Source organism: Triplophysa rosa, linkage group LG13 (genome assembly GCF_024868665.1).
Source record: "Triplophysa rosa linkage group LG13, Trosa_1v2, whole genome shotgun sequence".
Taxonomy (NCBI): Eukaryota; Metazoa; Chordata; class Actinopteri; order Cypriniformes; family Nemacheilidae; genus Triplophysa; species Triplophysa rosa.
This window is the reverse complement of record NC_079902.1, coordinates 2,494,421-2,513,501: the sequence shown is the minus strand read 5'-3', so window position 1 is coordinate 2,513,501 and position 19,081 is coordinate 2,494,421. Positions and strand designations below refer to the sequence as shown.

Below are 19,081 nucleotides of genomic sequence, written 5' to 3'. Positions count from 1 at the left end.
CATGTAGAGATGGAATTGTTCAAAAGGTTTCAGAATGCAGTCCAGCTGGAAAGTTCTGCGCCTCGTGACCAGCCGCGTGGCTCATCAAGGTGTGCGAGGCAGAAGAAGTCCATTGTTCCGTCTTCCCCCCCAGTGGGGGGAAAAGGGCAGTCTCCGAAGAGACGCCACGAACCAGTTTCTGATGAGGGCAGGTATAGAGCAAAAAGGCCAAGCTTCCGTTTTCAGAGCGATATTTAACTTCATGAGAGGGTATGCCCACCTGAGTTTGAATCGACCAATCAGAGTTGAGCAGGGAAGAGGTTCTTTGTCCACTGAACAGCTAATTTGCATCTTTATGACCTCCTAGCAACTTTACAAAATACCAGTCCAAATTATAACATAATGAAAAGAAAGTGTTCTATGGTCACACAATATATATAAACAAGGTGGAATTGTTAAGACAAACATTTAGATATCAAATATGCTAGGTTTGAATTGCATCAAGTCATGATTCATTCGGATGTACGAATACAAAAGAAGCCTGAATTCAACTTGCCTATTTAACAGTTACAGATTATTTAAAATGGCAAGAGTGACAACATACAGTATAACCTAGATATTTAGATATATTTATAGAAAAGGACAGTTTAATCACATAAGTTCCTATTTTGTCAGAGAGTTCCAGGTGAGACAGAGAGACTTCTCACCTCTGCTTTGAAGCTTAGGAGTCGTAAATATCCCATGGAGAAACAAAAGGGGTTATCAACACTTTCGGTGAGAGGTCTGACTCTGTCCTGGTTTCTTGATATCAACATCAAAAGACCAAAAGAGAGTGGAAGGGGTTTATGGCTCTTCTTTAAATGATTCCGACCATATGGCCTATGCCAAGTCTCTACAACACATAACTTATATCTTCTCTTTGTGTTTTAACTGTTATGAACTTGAAGAGAATGTTCTTTAAGAGCATCATTATGCATCCGGGATGCTCGTGAGTGAAGCGGATGCATTAAGCACATCATTATGTGTCCAGGATACGCATGAGTGCGTCTGTTCCACCCTGCATTGGAGACTTTTATACGGTTATAGTTTTGTGCAATAAACAGAGATAGTAGTATTTTATTAGGGCTGTGCACGATTAATTGTGATTACCAATAAATCATGCTGAAATCGAGCTGGCTCGATTATGCAAGGCATCAATAATTTTTTTATGCGTAGCTTGTCCGTGGGCTCTGGGATCAGTAGGAAGTGCTGCTCGATCTAAAATCAGTGAGAGTTTGAGTCGCTTATAACGTGCATTTAAAAAAACAACACCCGTCAAACATGATCATTATAAATATACTTTATTATCATGAAAATACCTGAAGAGGCTTGAGGAACAGTGATAAAAAACATGTCCTTAGGCATTTCCTAGAACTACGTGTGTTATGGTCTTCTTCTGCAGTGCGTATTTGGAGTTACTGCACGAGAGCGCCCTCTGGCTTTCGGGTGCATCAGCATTTTACCGTACTTCACTCACTAGCTGTGCATAAATCACGTTATATATATTTCGGTTAATCGTGCACAGTCCTATTAAGTACTATCCAACTCTGGCAATAAAATATAAAATGTATGCAATTCTACGTTGATCAAGAAAAACAGTACTAGTATCGGATCAGGATCGGTATCGGCCAATACACAGAAATCAGGTATCATAATCAGATCGGTAAAGGAAAAAGTGTGGCTTTTTATTCAACCAAAATTGCATGTTCGTCTTGTTTGAACTACTGTCTTGCCTAAAAATGAGATTTTTTTGGCACAATGTCTGCATGCGTTACAAATGCGAAAGGAGACACGTAGTAAGAGTAATTAGTTCAAATTCACAGACCCAGAGATGGGACCTAAATGTTGTTACATAGAAACAATCTATGTAAGATCGCTTTCACACTTGATGTTTAGTTCGGAACGGGGCACGGTTCGCATGAAAAATCGCTAATGTGAAAGCTGTCAAGAGAACCCGGGTGCGCACCTGGCTACCGAACCGGAGACTACCTGAAGGAGGTGGTCTGAGTTCGGTTGCTCTCGAACTGTGGCGGGGTTCGCATGAATAAGCAACACGGACCCGGGTGCACACTTAATGAGGAAGTAAAGTGACCAGCACATGCGTTTAAGCCGATTACGATGTATTTCCTTCAATAAAACACATGTAAGAGATGATAGTGTTGATGATTTACCTTGGATTCGAGCGAGAGTGCAGGCTGCATCATATTTCAGCGTTGTGAGTGGAATCAGAGTGGCAAGTCAATGGTTATCCACTGTTTCCTCAAAAAAGTCTGTTTGCAAGCAGCAGAAAGCTGTCTGCATGCAACGCACATACATATTTACTCTGCTCATTTACTCTGCTCAAATGTCGTTTACGGGAACAATCACACTCAAGTTCTGGCACCAAGGCTGTTGAAAATAAATGAGACAATACTACTAATAAAATGTGATTTTAAACAGTATTTTTATAATTTAAACAAACCAAAAATTATAACTTGAAAAAAAGTTTGTTTTGGTTTGGTTAACTAACCCCGTGTACACAGTTGCTTTCCTCATTCCTTTCCTGAAATTTTCCACAACTCGTAACATTTTAAACAAATAATAAACACAATACTATAACAGAATTTCCCACACAATGCATTTACTTGGGCGGTCCGCCCAGGTATATTAATGGCCGCCCAAGTATATTTGGCCTCACATTTTGTCATTTTTATCCATCCGTCATGATGACTGTATCTGTGATCGATTAACTAGTGTATAAACAGCGCTTCCTCATCTTCTCTCTTTCTTAACTTGTTTGGTGTGAGTGGTGCATGGCCATGTGTGCTTCCTCCTCTTCCGTGTTCGCTTTGCACTCTCTTCCGATGAGTTCCATGTGTGTGCGCGAGCCCTTGGCCTCACGTTCGCGTATGTAGTTAGCTCCATGTAGTGTATGTGACAGTTCCCGTATAAGGTTCATAGTGGCTAATATAATGTTGCCTGTTTATTTGCCCTGAGGTGCAGCAGCTGGAGGCGATCCGGGAACCATTAGGGCCCAGTGTTTTCCGGGGTTTAAAAAGACTGCTTCCGCCGCAGCTCTCTCTCTCTCCTTACACTCCATCCTCGGGCTCGGACCTGCCGCTTGGCTACTAACCACATGCTGTGTTTTTGCAGCTACACATTACACTTCAACACTTACATTTTACTACAGTGGTTTTCTAACTGACTCCCATTCTCACTACATGCACCACATTACATTATTCATTTACACTGTCAACAGTAATATAAATATGAATGTTCTTAATAAAATGTCCCAGAAATGGGCTTAAAATGTTGAACGCATCACCTCCTGGTTTGTTGCGGCTTTATGAGCTGGCCATAACAAATTGGGAGCTCGTCCGTAGGCATTGAAGCTCGGTGTTGGTAAAGTACTTCCTTAGATGTTTTAGGTGGCACGTTGTTTGCATGGCGTGTGTTCTTGTTGTTCTCTTTTGCGCCAAATGATTGAACAATTGAACGTGAGCGAGCATGCTGGTGATTATGGCATTGTTGGAAAAGTGTGGAGTAAGGTTGGAGTGGAGGCTAAATTTTGTGTTTTCGATGGAAAGTACAGGTGAGTGCAGTGTTTGTTTTGTGCACTGTTTGCTGCCTTTGATCAGGTTTATCAGGTTGTAGAGGTGTCGCTTCTTTAGGCTTCACCTGTTTGTTGTTTTTTATAGTGTCGTGGAACGCGGTTGTGTGTTCACCACGCAAGCGGTGTTCTCGGCAGCACATCTGTGCGGTTTTTGTTGGGTCATCTCTTGTAGATTGCCTTTCAAACCCGCTGGTTTATCGTGCATAAGTAGCCGCCGCTGAACACGTGAAGAGTTAGGATCGAGTTAAACAGGTGAGTTTGGGGTAGGTAGGCTTAGAATAGAGGGGTGCATTGGTGGTTTATAGTTGTGCACAAAGCTTGACTTATCACTTCGCTTCACATTGTATTTTGTCGTGTGTTTTTTTTGTGCATTTTGTGGCGTTAACCCTTTAGGCGCCAGGGTTTTTTGGAAAACATGCTGGATTTTGACATCAAGATTTCAAAAGTTTGTGGCTTGTAAGGACTTAAAGATAGAGATCTTCTGTACATTAGAAAAATGTTGGGCATGACCAAAAGTTTATGTGGGGTGCAAATATACTCATCTAATTTGCATATTATGACGCCAACTTGAATTTCATAATATTCAGGCAATAGTAGATACTGAATTGATGTTTGAACTTATTTGCATGTTTTTTTACTCTTTGATCCATATTCCAAATGATCAGGAAAAGAGGAAATCAACAGTAAAACTATTAGTAACTATAGTAAAATTATTACTATATTACTGTGCCATAGTAAAATGCATGTGCCTATTTTATGATCAGTTGACCAGCTAACTGCCCAATCAGCTGCCTCTACCTCTAGCAACAGCTCTCCTATCTCGACCACGTTCACCCCTGCCACCCCCTTCTCCGTTAGGCAAAGGGTCGAAATGATCGCTCGTTTGTGCTTCGTGAACATTCTCGCCTTGCACGCCGGTACCATTGCGCTGCACAGCTGTACCGGGAGACGCGCGGTAATTAGACAACCGATCGTGATTTCCAAAAGGCAAATATTCCCCTTCAGAGTCAGAATCGGCGAATAACATTCGCAACACCCTCGCGGTACAACCTTTTATTAGCAATTTGGCAATTTTCTCTCACAAATCTCACAATTTACTCTGACGCTCTGAACTGAACTGCTTCCGCTTCAATGACACGATAGCTCACTTGCTCTGCTATTTGCTCGAACACTTTGAATAGGAACATGACGTCATTTTGGTCTAGAATCGAAGTACTACATGTCTGCCATCTAGTGATATGGAATACAAATATGAAGTATGACGTCTCGTCGCAATTCTACGACTTTGGCACTTAGAGGGTTAAAGCGTTGACTGCGTGCGTGTTGGGACAAGCTGAGGATGGAGTTTAATATAGAGGATTTTGTGGCTCAACCAAGCCTTGACAAACTTAATCAATGTAATAGAGAGAATTTGTTCTCAATCGCTGCTCATTTTAAGGTGCCTGTTTCGAAGCAAGATAAAAAAGAAGTGATTAAAAATCAGGTACATGCTGCTTTAGCGGACAAAGATATTCAGCCCCCCCCATTAGTTCTACTTCCCCCTATGTGGCTGCGGTCTCAGGTTCGGATTTGGGGCTGCGTAAATTGGAGTTGGAGATGCGCAGTTTAGAGTTGAAAGAGAGGGAACTTCAGCGGAATTTTGAGCTTCGCACGTTCGAAATGGAGGAAACTACAAGGCGTGAATCGTTGCGTTTTAGAGATAGGCAGTCGAGCAGTAGTGTTAATGAGACGGATCTTGACATAAATAAATGTATTCGGTTGATTCCACCGTTTTTGGAAAAAGACGTTGACAAATATTTTTTACTATTTGAGCGGGTGGCTTCTACACTTAACTGGCCTAAGGATATTTGGCCTATGCTTTTGCAAAGCGTTTTTACAGGCAAGGCCCAACAGGCATATGTAGCACTTTCTTCTGAGGATAGTGGAAAATATGAGGAGGTAAAGAGTGCGGTGCAGAGGGCGTGCTCCCTAGTGCCGGAGGCGTATAGACAACAATTTTGCCGTTATAAAAGGCTGAAAATCAAAACTACGTGGAGTTTGGACGTGATAAGATTGCGTTGTTTGATCGCTGATGCGATGCGCAAAAAGTGACAAATTTCGACCAGATGCGTGATTTGGTCCTGTTGGAGGAATTTAAAAATTGGTGTCCGCTGTAGCAGTACTGGCGGAAGAATACGTGTCAACTAACCGGGAATTTGTGCATAATGTGGGGTTTAGAGACAGTGCGCGAAACGAGGGTTTGAGTCGTAATGATGTGATTCGAGTTTAAACCTTCTGGTTCGCGTGATGATCTTAAAGTTTGTAATTTTTGTCACAAAAGGGGGCATATTAAAGCAGACTGCCATTTAAGATCCAGGTCTACAGCATATTATGTGAAGCCAAAGGGGGTTGGGTTGGCCGCGCCTATTAGTAAGCATACTAATGTCAAACAGAAAGAAAAAACGTTGTATTGGAGGCGTTTCAATCATATCTCCCTTTTATTATGTGTCATTGGTGGGGAGTGACAACAGAGTGTGAGTAAAAATACTCGGAGACACTGCAGCGTTTGATTCATTTATCCGTGCCGATGTGTTGCCCCTGTCTGACGAGACTGAGACGGGTACTTGTGTTCCTGTGTGGGGCATTGGATTAAATGTTATTTTTGTTCCTTTGCATAAACTGTCTCTAGATTGTGAATTGTTTCAGGGTGAAGCTGCGTTGGCCATGCGTCCGGCGTTGCCGATGGAAGGCGTTTCTATTATTTTGGGTAACAATTGGGTTGGTGCGCGCATGTGGGCTGATAATGCCCCTGTAGCTATGTCTGGTGAGACACAGTCAGTGCCATTAGCTGTGCCTGAGCCTGACGAAAGCAGCCAAGAGTTTCCGGATGTGTTTACAGCGTGCTCGGTGACTCGAGCCATGATGCGCTCTCATGCTGGTAAAGAGGAGAAAAATGACAGTAATATTGCATTACCTTTGTCTGATTTTCCTCTGTCTTTCTTGTAGTGAGTTAGTAGCGGAGCAACAAGCTGACATGTCACTTAAAGGTCTTTTTGATCAGGTGCTCCCTGTGAGCGACGTGGTTGATTGTGCGTGGGGATACTTTATTCAGGATTCACTGTTGGTAAGAAAATGGTTGCCACACACTGGTTTAGTCGGTGATCCTGTGTTTCAAATTGTTGTTCCCACTAAATTTCGCTCTGCTGTGTTAAAGGTAGCGCACGATGAGTCTGGGCACGCTGGCGTGAGGAAAACGTATGATCGTGTTTTAAGACAGTTTTTCTGGCCACGCCTTAAAAAAGACATCTCCTCTTATATTAAGACATGTCATGTTTGTCAGCTCACAGCTAAACCTAACCAGACCTTAAGCCTTTTCCTTTGCAACCAATTGCTGCACTGTCTGAACCATTTGAACACTTAATCATTGATTGTGTGGGTCCTTTACCACGTTCTAAGTTGGGGTCGTCTTATCTGCTCACTGTTATGTGCCAAAGCACACGTTACCCTGCGGCTTATCCTTTACGTACAATAACGACGAAGTCTGTAGTACGTGCTCTTTCCCAGTTTATCTCTGTGTTTGGTATTCCTAAGGTGATCCAGTCGGACCAAGAGACTAGTTTTACATCTCATTTGTTCTCCCAGGTGTTGAAGCAGCTTCGGGTGCGACACAACCAAGCCACGGCTTATCATGCTGAGAGCCAGGGGTTTTAGAGCGGTTCCATCAGACGCTTAAGTCACTCCTGCACACTTATTGCACCGAGCTGGGAAAGGATTGGGAGGAGGGATTGCCTTGGTTGATGTTAGCCGCCAGAGTGGTCACTCAGGAAAGTACTGGGTTTAGTCCAAACAAACTGGTTTTTGTGCACACAGTTAAAGGCCCATTAGCAGTGGTAGCACAAGATTTGAAAGGGCCCGACACACCTAAAAATTTTGTGGACTATGTTGATGGTTTTAGGCACCGTCTTTATGCAGTTAGGAAGTTGGCTTCGGAAAAACTTACTTTGTCTCAGGAAAAAATGAAGGCCTTGTTTGATCGTCGTTGTGAGGTGCGATCGTTTTTGCCGGGTGACCAAGTTTTGGCACTCTGTCCGATTATTACATCGCCTTTTCAAGCTAAATTTTCTGGCCCTTATATTGTCCTCAAGCAAACATCTGACCAAAATTACCTGATTTCTACGCCCGAGCGCAGAAAGAAGATACAGCGGTGTCATGTGAACTTGTTAAACCATATTATGTTTGTGAGGCAAATGTAATTCAGACGGGGGATGGCGAGGCGAATACAGAGGGTACAGTGAATACGGTTATGACTAATGACACTAGCACTACAGACAGCGTTGGATTTGGTGCAGACGGTGATGATATTTATACGGGTACCTTTGACAGTGCATTGACATATGGTTGTTTAAAAAATTCTGAGACGTTATGCCAGTTGGACACGTTATTTTCACACTTGCCTGCTTCTCGCGCTAAACAATTGTCTGAGCTAATACACAGGTTTTCATGTTTGTTTTCAGATACACCCAGCCGTACACATTTGATGGAGCATGATATCGAAGTGGGTGAAACAAAACCTATAAAACAACACTTCTATAGGATTAGTTTTGAAAAACCTAGATATTTGGACACAGAAGTTAAGTATATGCTTGAAAATGGAATTGCGGATTCGAGCACTTCAAGCTGGGCGTCTCCTTGCATTTTAGTGTCTAAATCTGATAACACTTTACGTTTTTGTTCAGATTTCCGAAAACTTAATGCTGTTACGAAACCGGACTCATTTCCACTTCCAAGAATGGAGGACTGCATTGACCAAGTAGGCGCTGCGAAGTTTGTGAGCAAATTTGACATGTTGAAGGGGTATTGGCAGGTGCCGCTTTCTGAACACGCGCGGGAAGTAGCTGCTTTCATTACTCCGACCGGGTTATATTCGTATACAGTCATGCCGTTTATAGTCTTAGAAATGCACCTGTGACGTTTCAACGGTTAATGAACCGCGTTGTTGGGGATATGCCTGGGTGTGCCATCTATCTTGATGATGTTGTGGTTTTTTCAGATAATTGGGAGGATCATGTGGAGCATATTCAGGAGCTTTTCACTCGTTGGCAGGGGTGAGACTCACAGTCAATCTTGCAAAGTGTGAGTTTGCCAAGGCGACTGTGACTTACTTGGGCCGAGTTGTAGGCCAGGGCCAAGTCCGTCCCGTGGCAGTTAAAGTTCTAGCTGTTGAACAGTTCCCTGTTCCTACTACTAAAAAAGAGTTAATGCGATTCCTCGGTCTTGTTGGGTACTATAGATGTTTTGCCAAAACTTTTCTTCTGTTGTTGCTCCTTGTTGTTCCCTGTTGTTTGGTCTCCTGTTTGTCAGCAGGCGTTTGAGCAGGTGAAGGGGCAGTTCTTGCTCAGCAGGATGACGTGGGTATTTACAGACCCGTGAGCTACTTTTCAAAAAAGTTTAATAAACACCAGTTAAATTATTCTGTGATTGAAAAAGAAACACTTGCCCTTATTCTGGCTTTAAAACATTTTGACGTTTATCTCAGTGGTGGTGCCATTATTAAAGTTCATACCGACCATAACCCGCTTACATTTTTGGCATCGTTAAAAGGTCCCAATCAGCGATTAATTCATTGGTCATTATTCCTTCAGTCGTACAGTTTAGACATACAATACATAAAAGGAAAAGATAATATTGTAGCAGACGCGTTGTCGCATGCTCCGTGCTGTAGCCATGTTGTTGTCCTGTTCTCTCTCTCTTTTTTCTGCTCTTCCAGACTACGAAAAGTAGTCTGTTGTAATTGGTGACTGGGTAGCTTTCACTTTAATAAAGTATGTTATTTGTACAATGTGTAGCGGGAGCATAATATTTTTGCTCAGTGTTCCTATGGAGGAACCTGCGCTTTATGGCCGGGGGTGTGACGGTTCCCATATAAGGTTCATAGTGGCTAATATAACGTTGACTGTTTATTTGCCCTGAGGTGCAGCAGCTGGAGGCGATCCGGGAGCCATTAGGGCCCAGTGTTTTCCGGGGTTTAAAAGGACGGCTTCCGCCGCGGCTCTCTCTCCTTACACTCCATCCTCGGGCTCGGACCTGCCGCTTGGCGACTAACTGCTTGCCGCGTTTTTGCAGCAACACAATACACTTCAACACTTACATTTTACTACACTGGTTTTCTAACTGACTCCCATTCTCACTACATGCACCACATTACATTATTCATTTACACTGTCAACAGTAATATAAATATGAGTGTTCTTAATAAAATGTCCCAGAAATGGGCTTAAAATGTTGAACGCGTGCTCACCTCCTTGTTTTGTTGTGGCTTTACGAGCTGGCCGTAACAGTAATTAACTGTCACTTGCATTTAAAATCAAAGAAGCGTTCATAATACAGCAACACATTGTTGAGAAAGGGCAAACAGCATATAGCTGCTCTTTAATATAGATGTACTGTATTGTGATTTTGTCCAATGATGTTACGTTTATAAATCAGGATGTTAGCAGCAGTTAAAGTGACTGCTGGTGGCATTCAGTTGTAAAATACAGTATAATGTGATGGATAAGAGAGTAGAAGCAAAACAGATATCAAGTTCTAACACGATGCAAACATGATGTGATGACGTCACAAATATGCTCAGTGCGTGATGTCACCAGCGCCACAAGTCTGTCAAAATCCTGTGGGAAATACTGCATAATGTATATTCTAAAATAACTACAATTTTCATCTGCCAGTCAATATTAGAGCACCACCATCAGGCGTAATAGCACAAGGACACAAGACCTCTGCCAAAAGTGTTCCCCAAGTGTTCAGTTATTTGAATGTAAGATGTAGGCATTAGCAGTCAATCATAAGTATTCATAAGTAGCCTATGATGCAACCCAGAATCTACCCCACCTAAATCTACGGTCAAGATCTGCCACTGAAACTGTGTGTACATGTATCACATGAAAATAAAGGTGAAAAATATAGGTGAAAAAATAAGAGACCTTCCCAAAAGATCCTTGTCCCAAAACCTTGAGCAGCTCAAACTGACTGGGGTCGGCCTTCTCACAGCCCTCCTTCACGTGATGAGTGATGGGAATCTCTTTATAAGCCCCCTCATCCTGCACACACAAACATACAAACACACAACTGAACAAACACATGTTGGGAATGTCCTGCCACCTCAATCAAAAGCATGATATGGGGCATTTGCTTTAGTAGAATTAATAGAAAATTATTAGAATTATTAGAAAAATACAGACTTTTAGAGGAATTGCATTTTTTCAGCCACACAGTTGAGCAATGCACTTCGCCATTATTTTTTCACATATTGTTGTACCTGCTCTATATCGTTTCCGATTGGAAAGTTCACCACAAGGGAATTTTCTTTAATGCAACAGCCTCTATGTTCAAGTTGTTCAAGAGGCATCATAGCAGGTTCTCACATGAACAGGCCACTTTCGGGACGCCAGTGTGGGCAGGATAAGACACTAATGCTCTTTCTTATTTAACACTTCTTCGCTTCATCTGTACTTACTTTATAATACACATAAAAAAATAATCATTTGTAGCTGTTCCTAACTCTTTGTTCACTCAGAAGTTAATTTAAATATTTTAAAGGGGTCATATGGCGGAAGTACATGTTTTTCTGTGTTTTTGGTGTTATAAGTTGCCCATGAATGTATTAGACACATAAATTGCGCAAATGAAAGTGTGGGAACAAAAGATGCATTCTATCTAAAAGCGAATGCTCAACCAGACTTGCCTGAAACGCCTCGTGTAACCACACCCCGGCGAATCTACGTAACTTCGTAACATGATTTGACTAAGATCGCCCAAATCTACACGTAGTTAAGGTGGGCGTAATTGTAAATCTCATTGTATCGTCTGTCAGTACAATTGCTTTGGAACCTGATGTTCCGAATATGGTAAGAGGTGTTACATTTCCGTGAAATGCTTGCAGTATTTGACAAATCACTACGCACTGGTGAACTGGCCAATCATAGCACACCTCGCTTTTCAGAGCGATGAGCTTTGTAAAAAATCAGCACGGGGGAAAGAGGAGACACAAACATGCACGGTATGTGGAAAATACAACGTTTTTTAAACTTTAAATGGTGTATACACATTGCGTTACATCTAAAACAAACAATAATATTTGTTTTAGCAGGGCAATATGACCCCTTTAAGTTTACACACCGGCCGCCTGGATATGCTCTGGATATGCTCTGCTCACATCACCATATCAAAATAATGAAAAAACAAATAGTTTCGTTAACATAATACATTAGGTATAAATACCAAAGTAATATTACATGATTAACATTATTTTATATATTACCATAACGTAAGAGCGGTTGTTCTTTGTAAATTCATGTTTGTTTGTTAAAAATACATCAACTAATGCTAATTTAAGCTTGAAACATAAATGCACTGTACATTTTACAGCAACTAATGAATTTGGCTTTAGAATGAGATTTGGAACCCTTTTCCATACCTAAAAGCCTGTATTTTCCTCCTAAGAACTTCAATGGGGTCGTCGCCTTCAAGTTATGGCCTGTAAATAAATTTCTAGTTGAAATTTGCACGGATGTTTTTTTTTTCGTTTTTGTTTTAAAACGTGCTGTTACCTGTTGATTTTATTTATTGATAAAATGCAGAGCTAAATAGGACAGACATTGACAATGAAACGACAAAGAGAACAACATTTATATGCGGTGGTGATCAGTAGAATTAGTAAATATCTTCCTCAGATGACGGTCACATAATAAACGGGAAAACAAGCAAACAAGGCTTTTTTTCCTTAACACATACAGTCGGCATAGAGGTATCAAGCCCATTTTTTTTATTTTGTTTGTTATCAACATTATAAATGATAAAAACAGATATTCTTGTCCGGCTTTTGTTACCGGGCAAACAAAGAGCAATGCATCTTCTCCGCTGTCGGCTTTACTGTAACCGGCTGAGGAATAGACTTTACAGAGTAGACCTTGCTTGTTTTCTTATCAAGAACATGTAAACAAAACAAACAAGATAACCATATACCACAGACTGTCAATATACATTGTGTTTTGTACGTTTTTTGTACATTCTGTTTTAATGCGTTTGCTCCGCGTGGGTTTAAAGGCAGTTTTATGCATTTTTCCAATGTTGCTTATCTTTTCCACTTAAAAAAAAACACATATACAGGATATAATATTAGTGTGTTATGAATATTTAATTATAATTGTAAGCCTGATGTGAAATTGTGACTAATTAAAACGTAAAAAATGATGTCTTTTAACTTAATTTAAATAAACAAATATTTGAATATTTGTTTTTTATGAGCTTTAAAATCATACTCGAATATTCATGAAAAATGCCCATCCCTAATAAAAACGACAGACACTCTACATTAATTGACACATTTTAGACAATAGCGGGGTCGCATCCGATTATTAGAACCATTTCACTAAGACGGCATTAGCTGCACTAAAGCCTGGCTCAGATAACAGGATTCTCGGCCAGAATTTACCCCGATTTCCCCTCCCGAGAATCTTTGAAAAAATCGGGTCCAGAACCTCGATCGGGTCCGAGGTTCGGCCCAGATTATCACGTAATGTGAGGCGTTCACAGATCGAATCTTACACCTCCCGATCTGCTCCGAGAGAAATCGGGGCCGCCCCGATCATATCAAACATGTTTGATATTTAGGATTTTAAATCGGGGTGATGACGTTGGTACTTTCGCAACAGCCAATGAGAGGCACATCTGGAAGGTGACTGACAGACCTTTAAAAATGTCGACCGCGAAAGCTCCTGCAAGGGTACGTTGGACAGCGGAGATGGAAGAACAACTTGTGGCAACAGCATGATTGTCTATATAATGTATCCTCCAAAACATACCACAACCGCACAGATAAGGAAAAGAGCTGGGGAGAAGTCGCGTCGGTTTTAAATGTACCGGGTAAGTTAACTGCTAACGCGCAGCTTGTAGTTTCGTTCAACAGATTGTTATTTGGCTATAGGCATACAGATAACATGCGTTTATGTGTTTGTTTTTATGCTGTATCTTATAATCACATTGGCATTCATCTTTATTCTCGGCAGCAACTATTTTTTTTCTTCCGTTATTTATTAACATTAAACTTAAGCGGCTTGCCCAAAGCACAGTCATAACTTCAGCCCTAGCAAAAAGCATTATAGCACCCCCTGCTCAAAATACATTCCCGCGGCTTTGGACAGACAGACAGAGAATCATTCAGAGAGCGACAAAGACGTTACACAACCGTTGCCAGGTGAGATCACGTGAAATTAACTTTGCGATGTCCCTTTGTTTACTTCTGTTTCCCGGTGAGATGACTTAAGAGGCGTCCTCTGGTATGATAATCTTAATATTATCCTGTAGTTTGGGTGTCTTAGGATGTCTTTTGATGTGCAATTATGAAATAAAAAAACTTCCAATCAAACTTTCTAAATTTTTATTTTTGCACTTGCTACCTTTAGGCTTATTTATAAACACAACTTTACGCCCCAATCTTAACTTATCTCTTATCTGGACATTTCACATTCATAAATGCAAGTTTACAAAGGGCAAACCTATTTTTGTAGTGCTTGAAAAAGAGATTCAAATGTAGATGTGATGTCAACATCTAAAAATAGTAAACCCATTAAAACGGTTACTATTAGCTCCTTTTACAAAACTGCATATCCTATTGATATGTAAAATATGTGTAATTTAGTTGTACACTGATGAGTGTGAGCTTGTTTAAGATTTTAGAATTTGAAATCTGTCAGGATTTTAAAACTCCTGTAGTCTGAGCCAGGCTTAAGTGTACAAAACATAAAACACAAAATGTGGAATACACGTCGTCTTATTAATCACCAGGGCTCTAGACTCATTTTTCCCACTGGTCGCACTGGTGCAACCCACTTTCTCAGTTGGTCGCACCAACTTACAATTTGATCGCACCCTTTTTTATAGTAATCATAAAGACATTGCATAATGACCTCAGTTGATGAATCGCACTGTTAATTTGTCACTCTGTCTTTTAAAATAGTTGGCTATAGACCACTTCATATTTGCGCTTTAACACTTGCGAGCCCAGTAAATTTAAAATAAATGCAAAGAAACGTTGTATTTGTTATTTTATACAGTTGTTTATTTAGTTATTCATTTAGTTTTATATTCAAGTTATATATTGGCTAAGAAATGATCTGACACAAATATAATCTTTCATTCTTCACAATCCTCCTTTATTGCCCTCTTTGCAAAAAGCTGTAATTTTTAGGGTTGCTCCGATCTGATATTTGTATCGGGTATCGGTGTTGATACTAAATAAAATTCTAGATCGGGTATCGGTGACAATTGGCCCGATATGACATCAAATTTCTGCTAGGCGATGTAAAAGTTTACGGAGATGCTGGCTCTTAAACACCTTCGCGCCACAGCTGTGCTGTGCGCAGTGTGTGACATTATATGCTAGCAACGTGCGCTGTAGGTGTAGGTGAACAAGCTAACATATCAAGCAGCGAACAGCATGGAGCGAGCAACAACATCCGCGATTTAGAGGTATTTTACAACAGCTATGCCAACAAGTTCAACCGCTGTTTGTAACATATGCTGAGTAAATGTTCCGAGGTCGTCTAGTTTAAACGGTACAGCTCCTGCTAGTCAACACTGAAAACAATTACAAACGATTACACTAAAAAAATGTTATAATTCAAATTACTTCCTTTAAAAACATTTTAAACAACATATTAAAACAATATGTTTGAAAAAAAGCATCATGAATAGTTTTTAAAAGTGTATGAGGAACGAAATTTTTAATTTTAGGTCAGATCTAGCATGCGTTTCCTTTGTGCCAATTGCAGCGCATTCAGAAATTACCACTTGAAAGACGAGTTGTGGGGGTGTTTTCAAGGGCGGAAATGGTAGGTTTTACGCAAACTATGTCATATCAAATGCTATTAATAATTACACTGGAGCCATGCTTAACCATACTGCATTGGTTTCTTATTGCCGCGATGCGGAAAACACAGACGGAAGCGCGGAATGCAGGCATAAAACGTAAAAGTTGATAATTATCTAAAGCTACATACAGTTATGTTAACAATAACTTAATTATAAATATAAATATTTTAATATTTAAAATTCAATGCATGTGATGATGGCAGAATGAGCTGTAAATGCGGTGAATGCATCTTGAGCACACAGAATAAAACTGAGATGAGAATGTCTCAGCTTCTAGATTCACCAAACTTTGAAATTTCTTTAATTATAATGTTTATCACAAAAAAGTGCTTGAATAAACGTGATCACTTAGCACTGGTATCTGTGTGCCCTTGCAGAGTTTGCGCAGATTCCTCAGACGGAGTTCACTAATATTGAGCTGACGAGATCAAATGCGTTTCTTGTTCTGTACTTTGTGTACTTTGTGTCCATTGCTTTCTATTTGCTTTTTTTGTTTACACACATCTTATCTGGTTTGTTATCTTATCTACCCTAATTATAACTTGTTCTTAAATTGCGACATAATTTAAAAAAGCAATGTTTTTTTTCATTCAACATCATTTAAATAAACAAATAATGAAACATTCGTTTTTAAGCTTTTAATTCATTGTTGTTAAATATTTTAAATTGCATGATTTCAGTGTAATAGACACATTTTTACTAACATTTTATTGAATTAAATTTGATTACAAAAAATTAATTGAACTCTTACAGTCTTAAAAACTGAATTAAAGAAAAAAGTCAGAGAAAATAAAATGGATTTTAAAAGGTCGTATAGGCTACATATTTTAAATCCAGGCACAGACCAGCCAAAGCAAACAAATGCTCATCACATCACTTCGTGCAGCCGCTAAAACGATCCAGTCAGGGTTGGCGCATCAGCAAAGGCCGAAATATTACTGATCATAACGTAAGGAAAGCGGAATACATATACCTGTTTTAGCGACATTAAATATTGGATTTGACGGTTTAATTAATACACTTTAGTCTTTAAAATGTTGGCAAGCACACAAAGTTTTTACCGCCTTTTGGGCCAATCTTAGTTTCAGACTATAGTCGACTACAATGTTAAAAAACTTTAGTTTAAATGACTGTCAAATTAGTCGCTCATCCCTAATTTATTTGGACACGTTTATGTTGTTTTATTTAGCTGCTTTTGTTTTGGATGTTTAATTCCTATTTGCAATTTAATTTTGAATGTCAAGTTTAAGCTAGTGAAATTTTAGGGGTTTTTTGCAATTGTTGCACTGATGTTGGTTTAATAAATAATTCACTAAACTTCTGAATAACTTGTTTGTTATTTTGTTTTACAGGGTTAGGAAATTATTGTAATAGTTGAGCCTGATGCCTTGCACAGTGCATACACTTGCATAAGAATTAAATGAAGGGGGGCTAATAATTGTGGCCAGTGTGTATTAGAGAAAAACATTCATTTCATAATGTGATTTCCCACTACTTTAAATTGTTTTACTTTAATGAAACATTGGATTTTGTGATTTTTTTAAATAAAAGATCAAAAGGAGAAACAATGCAGATTTGTTTCCACAGCATTCTTTGCTCATATTTACCAAGGGGCTAATATTTTTGTCCCCAACTGGATTTACTTTACTCCACATTGTCACAAATAAACTTTAAATGCTAAATCTTACTAACCACTCTTGTTATATGGTCTTGTTATAGGTCTAAGCACGCTTGTGTTCTGATGTGTTTAAAGTGATGGATTTGATGGGTTCAGACAGTGAATCTCGTGAGTTCAGTGTTTGATATAAGAGTTGTTTCAACAAAATGAATCAGTTCAAATGAGTAATTACGTCGTGAATCGGACATTGACGCGCTGTTTGTTTTTCACAGCTGTTAGGACATCGCAAAAGATAGAAGTTAACAAGGAAAACACTTCACTGGATTGGATTTTTCCTTCATGTCATCTGCATGTACGGAACACTTGACAGGGAAGAAAAGGCAACATTTTTTTTTTAAATATATTTTTAAACTTTTTCTAATATATTACTTCACAGGCATTACTGAATTGTACTTTACAGTTCAGAATATTATAAATGTAAAGTTTATTGACGGTCTGTGGTTTTACACTGCTGTAATTTTTAAAGATTTAATATTATTTTAAAGTGAGCTCAAAGGGTACACTACTATAAAAATCACAGATCTTCAGTGTGACGTCAACATGAAATTTTATGGATATTGTTCATATTAGTTGTTCATATTTAAATGTTAAAACTTAATCCTAGATTATTTATTTTGTAAAATCTTGTCCTTTAAAATTAAAGTAAGGTTTAATAATTAAAAATTGTTGCTGCTCCCATTAAGATCAGTGTGTGCTCCCTTTAAGATCATTCACATTGAAAGTCTATGGAAATACTTCATAAACAGACTTTAAACATGCAATGATGGTTGTCACTTATTATTAATTTAATAAAGATTAACTAACATACTAAAACTATATGTTTGAAAAAAGACTTATTAATAGTCTTTAAAAGTGTATCAGGAACGAAATGTTTTAATTTTAGGTCAGATCTAGCTTGTGCCAATTGCAGCACGCTCAGAAATGACCACTTGAAAGATAAGTTGTGGGGGTGTTTTGAAGGAGGAAAACTGGTAGGTTTTAAGGAAAACGGGTAGGTTTTAAGCAAACTATGTAATATCCAAGTGGCATAATAATAATTTCACGGGAGCCATGCGTAACCATACTGTATTGGGTTCTTATTGCGGCGATGCGGAAAATGCGGACGGAAGCACGGAATGCAGGCATAAACCAAAAAGTAGATAATTATTTAAAGCTATACAGTATTAACAATTACTTTATAAAAATATCTATATTTTAATATTTAAAATGCATGAAAGAGTGTAAACCAGCCTATCATGCTAGGTGGAAAGATATTGAATTATCAATAATGAATGATCCCCCAATTCAAGCAGTACTATCATATAAAAATCTGGGTAGATTTATAGATAATCTGCATAATCCATACATTGAAGCTCAATTAAAAATTTGGAATATGATGAGGGATGAATATAGATTGGGCCATAAATTACAAATATTTCAATGGTGTGCCTACGATCCAGAATTCAAACCTAATAGACTGGATTATAGATTCAAGTCATGGATCTCAAAAGGAACTAGATAGGTACATTTTCTGAAGAAAATGTGACTGATGCTTTGTGGCAAACCGCGGAACTAGGCACTAGAGTGATAACACATTAAGCCACGAATGAATATAACCAATCCCCATGTCTCTACGATGTTCTGATGCAGAGATATACATATTGCTAAATTGTTGCTAGGCTAATATGTTTGGTTGCTATGGGTGTGGCTTGGCATCTGCACTTGATAATACTCTAACCTATGAGTGAAACAAACCAACCCCCGTGTCTCTATGATGTTCTGATGCAGAGATATAGGCATTGCTAAATGGTTGCTAGGCTAGCCTGTTTGGTTGCTATGGGCCTGGCTTGGCATCTGCAATTGATAATACTCTAACCTATGAATGAATCGAAATACCCCCTGTTTCT

At 39.3% G+C, this 19,081-nt stretch overlaps 1 protein-coding gene across 1 annotated transcript in view; it reads right to left on the bottom strand.

Annotated features, from left to right (window-relative positions):
• The window catches only part of LOC130564246 (ribosomal protein S6 kinase alpha-6-like), a 47,569-nt gene extending 36,575 nt beyond the window's left edge, over positions 1-10,994 (bottom strand). Inside the window, exons 1-2 of the mRNA XM_057350193.1 lie at positions 10,905-10,994; positions 10,570-10,686 (exon numbers count right to left, since the gene is read on the bottom strand). Of these exons, the coding sequence (XP_057206176.1) occupies positions 10,570-10,686; positions 10,905-10,994 (207 nt within the window). The remainder of the gene's footprint in view (positions 1-10,569; positions 10,687-10,904) is intronic.
• Between the last annotated feature and the right edge of the window lie 8,087 nt (positions 10,995-19,081).